The sequence below is a fragment of the Periophthalmus magnuspinnatus genome, chromosome 5, assembly GCF_009829125.3.
Source record: "Periophthalmus magnuspinnatus isolate fPerMag1 chromosome 5, fPerMag1.2.pri, whole genome shotgun sequence".
In the NCBI taxonomy this organism is placed as follows: Eukaryota; Metazoa; Chordata; class Actinopteri; order Gobiiformes; family Gobiidae; genus Periophthalmus; species Periophthalmus magnuspinnatus.
In genome coordinates, this window is record NC_047130.1 from 1,295,081 (window position 1) to 1,302,691 (window position 7,611).

General features: G+C 43.2%; 1 protein-coding gene across 1 annotated transcript; it reads left to right on the forward strand.

The window, feature by feature from the left end:
• The first annotated feature begins 1,451 nt into the window (after window positions 1-1,451).
• On the forward strand, window positions 1,452-6,985 carry LOC129456280 (zinc metalloproteinase nas-30-like). Its single transcript, XM_055222144.1, has 10 exons — window positions 1,452-1,531; window positions 1,691-1,781; window positions 1,892-2,080; window positions 2,878-3,030; window positions 3,105-3,145; window positions 4,836-5,507; window positions 5,596-5,692; window positions 5,774-5,962; window positions 6,043-6,195; window positions 6,278-6,985. Exons 1-10 carry the CDS (start codon window positions 1,492-1,494, stop codon window positions 6,321-6,323), a joined length of 1,671 nt encoding a protein of 556 aa, XP_055078119.1. The 5' UTR covers window positions 1,452-1,491; the 3' UTR covers window positions 6,324-6,985.
• Window positions 6,986-7,611: the final 626 nt, after the last annotated feature.

Sequence of the window (7,611 nt, forward strand, 5' to 3'; positions counted from 1 at the left end):
CACACCCACAATTTTTCCTCTTCCTGAACAATTTGGGATGATTATTTGCAAATATTTCTCAGCGTCACTTCAAATCTCATTAGTTTATTGTCAATACACACATTAAATCAGCACAGACTTATTTTAAAATGACAGTCAAGCCTTAATTTACCTTCTCGCGGCCACATAAAATGACGTGGCGGGCCGCATTTGGCCCCCGGGCCTTGAGTTTGACACTTGTTTTAGAGTCAGGAGCGTTTAACGTTTGGACTTTTGCACCGGGTTAGTATCAGGTGTTATTTAAACTCGCTCCAGCAGGTTTAAAGTGCTGGTAAAACGGGGAATGCCGCTCTGACTCGTCTCAAGAATTTTAATTAACAGTGTGAGACATTCTGTGTGACATATTATTGATACTGACGATAAATACACCCGGAATGATTTCAAAAGTGACATTTCAACTCCTCCTGGGCTGAAAAATAAAGGTGTTAAGTAGGCCAAACAATTAAAATTTCACAGCTCAGACTTTTCACATTTATTAATTAAGATTTATGACATGTCTGGAAGATAATTAGTGAAATAATACGGCCTGATTCACAACATGCAAATCAAAACAGTCGCTATTGTTAATCAGAAAATGGATGATTATAGTTTATCATTACATTAAAATTGCTTCATATTTACAGTTTTTGTTGCTAAAGGGATTTTGTAAACAAGTAGGGCTCAGTTTAGTCCTTAATTTGAGGAAATACAGTCACTTTTCTCTTGATTTTTGAGGGTAAAATGATAAAAACTGATCTAATGGCATGATATTTACATTATATCTGCTTTTTTTAAACAAGTAGGGCTCAGTTTAATCCTTAATTTGACTAAATACAGTCACTTTTCTCTTGATTTTTGAGGGTAAAATGATAAAAACTGATCTAATGGCATGATATTTACATGATTTCTGCTTTTTTAAACAAGTAGGGCTCAGTTTAATCCTTAATTTGAGTAAACACAGTCACTTTTCTCTTGATTTTTGGGGGTAAAATGATTAAAAACTGATCTCCTAATGGCGTCTAACGTGTACGAGTTCATATTTTCACACAGATTCGCAGTCATTCCACATCGATGTTCTAACTTGCGTGTTTTCCAAAGCCGTTTGCCGAGCAGCTGACGACTCGCTGACAGATGTACTCGTGCTTTTATAAATGCATTACAGCGATGCCACACATTCACTTTGACCCCGTGAAGAGGTGACTTTAGAAGCAGTAATTATCCAGCACTTGAAGAACTGGTGGAAGGAAATGAATAAGGATGTGTGTAAAAATATCCTGTAAGGTTTCCCCACAGGTATTGAATAGAAAGAGGCGTGTGACAGATAAGAGGACGATCCATCCCCAGACAACAAACCCGTACATGGAGATGCGATCACAAAGCACTTCCTGGTCATTAGTGTATAAAATGCAGGCTGATTTCTAGTGAACGACACTTAGATCCACGAGGTTCGACGACAATATCAACACTGGCAACATGTGGAGCATCACTTTCATCGTTCTTGTCGGCTTTACGGGTAAGAACATCCTGAAATAACACGCTTTTTCTGACTCTGATGCGCTGGGAATAGTCAAAACCGTTTATTTTTCTTTACTTCACGTACTCGTTTCAACTATTTACCCGTGCATCTCGCTTTGCTTTACTGTTAAACGTTATTTGCACGTGTGATTTGAAGGTGGCAGCAGCAGTGACAGCTACAACAACTTTTTGCAAGGGATAATTTACTACAAATGTCCCTTTGGCCAGGTTCTGTCAGAGTTTACGAGGTAAGATCAGCATTATTGTTCATAAAAGTGTGAGACGTGTGCAAACGCTGGTCCCAGATGCTTTAAACGCTCACGTCTTACTCCATTTCCTCTGTTTCTTTGCGTTACAGCAGTCCTTACAGTGCGGCTGAGAAAGATCGGCAGTGGATCCTGGGATGTCAGTCTTATCCCACCCTGGACTCGTGCTTCTGGTCCAGCCCCGTCGCACCAAAAGGCCAGGACTTTGAGTTTGCCTGTCCTGCGTCTCACGTGGTCAGAGGAGTTTACAGCCAGTACCTGCGGGAGTATAATTCCAGAAGGTAAGTTTATTTCATTTAAGCCATTGTTACGAAAACTTAAACACAAAGCTTAGCCTACGGGCAACACACAACAATGTGATCACGCTGAACTAACTCGAAAAACCGGTTAAATTCTAAGCGTGCATCAAGATCGAGTTGTAATTTACAGCCTCATGGTAGTAAAAAAACCAAAACAAAACGCGAGGTTATGGTGAAGTGGAGGTCAAAACAGAAAGACTAACCTGGAACACGAACGGGCAAAGTTAAAAAACACGAAACAGATGTGGAACCACGAGTCAGGAGCGCGTGTGTCAAACTCAAGGCCCCCGGGCTAAATGTGGCCCCCCCATGGCATTTTATGTGGCCAACAACGAGATAAATTAAAAGGTTTGACTGTCTTAAAATGTCTGTTTATCAGGAGATGCAGTTACACAGCCGTATTTTTACATATATGGAAATGTATATGTGATATTTGTAACTTGAATAAGAAATAAATACAGAGAGTTAATGAACGAGTTAAAAAAGTAGTTTATTTGCGTTTTATGTGGCCCTTTGAGAGTGACCGTTTTGCTGATGTGGCCCTTTGTGTAAATGTGTTAGTTGTAGAGAAACAAACGCTCTGGATTGTCCCAGGCGATGGTTTCACTTTGTTCTCATCAAACAACAAGACTAAATGAATAAAATGAGGTGTTACATGTGGTTTCTTAAAGGTTCTCAACCAGTAAAATAACAACACGCATCTGGTCCCTGGCTCGTTTATGTTGAGCTAGAAAAGATAAGTCTAAATACTCTGTTTCTAAGGATTTCTTTTTTTTCAGTTGGGTGTTTGAGTGCTGCAAATCCAAAGACATTGTCCACATCGATTGTCAAAACGACACCAGGGTGAACTACTGGAACGAAGGATTTAAATGGTCCGTCCCAGGAGGAAACTACTTAACTGGACTCTCTGCTGGACACAGGAGCTCCAGTGGGTAAGTGCAGCACGAGCTTTAGTCAAAAGTTGTGACTGAGTCTCTCTCTGATTTAACCTGGTCTGTTTGTGCAGTGATGTCCGTTGGAGTTACACGTACTGCAGAGCAGTGCGGGGTAAGTTTACACAAACAAAAACCCCAGGATCAATAAACACGTTTAGTCCTGGTTTAGTCCTGGTTTAGCCCTCGTTTAGTCCTGGTTTAGTCCTGGTTTAGCCCCATTTTAGTCCTGGTTTAGTCCTGGTTTAGTCCTGGTTTAGCCCTGGTTTAGTCCTGGTTTAGTCTTGGTTTAGTCCTGGTTTAGTCCTGGTTTAGCCCTCGTTTAGTCCTGGTTTAGTCCTGGTTTAACCCTGGTTTAGTCCTGGTTTAGTCCTGGTTTAGCCCTGGTTTAGTCCTGGTTTAGTCCTGGTTTAGCCCTCGTTTAGTCCTGGTTTAGTCCTGGTTTAGCCCTGGTTTAGTCCTGGTTTAGTCCTGGTTTAGCCCTCGTTTAGTCCTGGTTCAGTCCTGGTTTAGTCCCATTTTAGTCCCGGTTTAGTCCCGGTTTAGCCCTGGTTTAGTCCCGGTTTAGTCCCGGTTTAGTCCTGGTTTAGTCCTGGTTTAGTCCTGGTTTAGCCCTGGTTTAGTCCTGGTTTAGTCCTGGTTTAGCCCTTGTTTAGTCCTGGTTTAGCCCTGGTTTAGTCCTGGTTTAGTCCTGGTTTAGCCTGGTTTAGTCCTGGTTTAGTCCTTGTTTAGTCCTGGTTTAGTCCTGGTTTAGCCTGGTTTAGTCCTGGTTTAGTCCTTGTTTAGTCCTGGTTTAGCCCTGGTTTAGTCCTGGTTTAGTCCTGGTTTAGTCCTGGTTTAGTCCTGGTTTAGTCCTGGTTTAGCCCTGGTTTAGTCCTGGTTTAGTCCTGGTTTAGCCTGGTTTAGTCCTGGTTTAGTCCTTGTTTAGCCCTGGTTTAGCCCTGGTTTAGTCCTGGTTTAGTCCTGGTTTAGTCCTGGTTTAGTCCTGGTTTAGTCCTGGTTTAGCCCTGGTTTAGTCCTGGTTTAGTCCTAGTTTAGCCCTGGTTTAGTCCTGGTTTAGCCCTGGTTTAGTCCTGGTTTAGTCCTGGTTTAGCCTGGTTTAGTCCTGGTTTAGTCCTTGTTTAGTCCTGGTTTAGCCCTGGTTTAGTCCTGGTTTAGTCCTGGTTTAGTCCTGGTTTAGCCTGGTTTAGTCCTGGTTTAGTCCTTGTTTAGTCCTGGTTTAGCCCTGGTTTAGTCCTGGTTTAGTCCTGGTTTAGTCCTTGTTTAGTCCTGGTTTAGCCCTGGTTTAGTCCTGGTTTAGCCCTGGTTTAGTCCTGGTTTAGTCCTGGTTTAGTCCTGGTTTAGTCCTGGTTTAGTCCTGGTTTAGTCCTGGTTTAGTCCTGGTTTAGCCCTGGTTTAGTCCTGGTTTAGTCCTGGTTTAGCCTGGTTTAGTCCTGGTTTAGTCCTTGTTTAGTCCTGGTTTAGCCCTGGTTTAGTCCTGGTTTAGTCCTGGTTTAGTCCTGGTTTAGTCCTGGTGTAGCTCTGGTTTAGTCCTGGTTCAGTCCTGGTTTAGTCCTGGTTTAGTCCTGGTTTAGTCCTGGTTTAGTCCTGGTTTAGTCCTGGTTTAGTCCTGGTTTAGTCCTGGTTTAGTCCTGGTTTAGTCCTGGTTTAGTCCTGGTTTAGTCCTGTTTATTACACTTGCTGTGTATTGTCCCAGAGCTGTGTGGATAAGCCCAAAGATCTTAAATAAACTCCAGTCTTCCATCATTCCTAAACTGCACAAGAATAAGAATCAAACTGACCTCTCGTCGTTTTATTTCTTTTAGACGACTTGACAGTCACGTCCCAGATCCTGGCGGTGAACAGTCTTCAGCAGATCTCTCTAACTCAAGGCGACGTGCCGTTACGACTCACCAGAAACGCCAACGTGAACTCTGATTACAAATGGCCCATGTACTTAGACGTGGTCCAGGTGCCTTTTACCATAAGCAGCGACTTCACCGGCGCAGAGATAAATGTCATAAAAACCGCCATGCAGGCCTTCAGCTTGAGCACCTGTGTGAAGTTTGTACCTCGCACTTTTCAGTACAACTACGTCAGCATCGTGAAGCAGAGCGGGTGCTGGTCTTACGTCGGACGTCAAGGAGGGGAGCAAAAACTCTCGCTCGGATACGGTTGCGTTTTTTACGGCATCGTTCAGCACGAGCTCATTCACGCGCTCAACTTCTGGCACGAGCAGAACAGAAGTGACCGAGACGACTGGGTCCAAATCCACCCGGAGAATATCATCGAGGGAAAAGAACACAACTTCAAGAAGCGAGAAACAGACAATCTTGGAGCGGAGTATGATTACTTTTCGGTGATGCATTACGGGGCTACGGACTTCTCAGCCAACGGCAAAGACACCATCACTCCCCTCGTGCCGTCGGCGTCCATCGGGCAAAGGTTCGGCATGACGGAAACAGATATCCTGAAGATCAACAAGCTTTACGCCTGCAGTGAGTCCAGTTTACAGTTAAAAACATAACTGTAGTATTTTTATTGTTGTGTTTTTCCTGACTGTTGCGTATTGTTGGTTCATTACAGAAGCTTTTTTGCCTAAATACGGCGAATGGGACAATCAACTCGGGGACGTCCTGAGCGTCACGTGTGTGTCTGGACAGGCCGTTTCACACGTTAAAAGGTGAGATTCAAACGCTGTGCTCACAAACGTAATGTCTTTTACTTTCGCGTTTACTTGAGTATACTTTATTTATCGGTACAGCGGTGAATCCGGCGCGGACGGACGCTTGTGGAGAGTGTCCTGCAGGGCGTTTCAGAGCGACCAAACGCCACTGTGTCAGTGGTCGGCGTATCTCAACGATTACCAGGCGGCGTTGGACTACAAGTGTCCGGATAACAGGGTGATTTCGGGGGTTTACGCTGAACGCAGCTCTGTGCAGAAAGACAGGAGGTGGTTATTACAGAGTGTATTTCGTTTTACTCCACGTGAAATAAGACGTAAGAGCTAATCGTTTCCCGAATTGTCCGTAGATGGAAGGTCCAATGCTGCAGCGTGCAAAACTTCGTCACGTACAACTGCAAGACGACCTCGCCGGTCAACTACTGGACTGAAGCGTTTGCGATGCCGATTGCAAGCGGGAACTACCTCACGGGGATCCAGAGCTCCTACAGCGCCGAGTTTCAGTAAGTGTTTATCTAAAGAACATGTGTCGTTACGGGATCATGTGCATTTGAAGTCGCTAACGTGCTCGCTACTCGCTAACAGTGATCGCAGATGGAGCTTCACCTACTGCCAGGGAAGATTTCAGTGAAGAAAAAGTGAAAATCCATCGAGGCTGTGGCCGTGTGCAGACGTCAGGAGCTGCGTGGTTGAATGAAAAGCGTAATCTAATGTGTAAATGGCACTTGGCACATTTTTTTTCCCAGGGGAGAACATATTTTGTGCTGCTAACATTGTGGAGACGCTTAAAAGTTGCACAGGAAGTGAACTGTCCGACCAAGAGCAGTGTTGCATTTCATTTTGTACGTCAGACCGGCGCAAAAAGAGCTTGTCGTTAAGATAAACCTCCATAAATGCTGCGTCTGGGGTTTTATGGTGCGATTATGAGATGATCATCGCGAAAAAATTCAGGTGTAAAACGAGCAGCGCCGCACGACCCAGCGGCACGTCGCTCCTTTAAGAACCTCGAAGGGCGGGAAGTCGGCAAATTTGTACAATAATCCTCAAACAAGACTGTGTTTCTAGAGTTCATTTGGACTCTTCTCTTGTTCTTCTTCTTCATGTCTCGTTATATTTGTCTGAATCAACATGTTTACCAGCTTTGAGCGAGTTAAACTGGAGCTAAATGTAAAGTAGAAAAGAGAATTTTACAGCAAATCCACTGCACAACTGCATTTATTGTAAAGTATGACACATGTAGCATTTAAAAAAAACTATTGCACTGAAAAATATAATAAAATGTGATTGAAATGTAAATGTGTTTTCATTATTATCAGTTTGGTGTTTTTCCCTAAAGAGCATATTGGAAAAGCAAAAGAATTAGAAGGCTGCATGCTAAAAAAGTACTTTTGTTTCTCGTCAACCCGGAAGTAAAAGTAACTCTCTGATCGGCCCCAGCTCCTACTTCACCGTTAAAAAAGCTGTTTTAATGTTATGCAAAAAAAATAATACATGTGTCTGTTTCTGTCAATCTGTCCAGGACAATTCAGACACAAAGTGTTTTACAGAATAAGAAAGACAATAAAATCACAATACAACAAATCAAAACATAAATAATCATCATAAAATTAAGATTAAAACAGAAAAGTGCAGAATAAACCCCCTTCAGTCACAGCAGATAAACAGAACAGAGTCTGGATTTAAACATCGTCAAAGTCGAGGCCTGAGTCACATCAGGAAGAAAGAGACTTAAGACTGAACAAAACTCAACACTGATTCAACAGGTTTAGTCCTGGTTTAGTCCTGGTTTAGTCCTGGTTTAGTCCTGGTTTAGTCCTGGTTTAGTCCTGGTTTAGTCCTGGTTTAGTCCTGGTTTAGTCCTGGTTTAGTCCTGGTTTAGTCCTGGTTTAGCCCTGGTTTGTGTGACTTTTGGATGAACA

What these genes read in the sequence shown, in the direction of transcription:
- LOC129456280 (XM_055222144.1), top strand. Translation starts at nt 1,492, where the DNA reads ATGTGGAGCATCACTTTCATCGTTCTTGTCGGCTTTACGG. An exon ending in GCCGTTTCACACGTTAAAAG is followed by an intron (nt 5,693 to 5,773) that starts GTGAGATTCAAA and finishes TTATCGGTACAG; the next exon opens with CGGTGAATCCGGCGCGGACG. An exon ending in TCCTACAGCGCCGAGTTTCA is followed by an intron (nt 6,196 to 6,277) that starts GTAAGTGTTTAT and finishes ACTCGCTAACAG; the next exon opens with TGATCGCAGATGGAGCTTCA.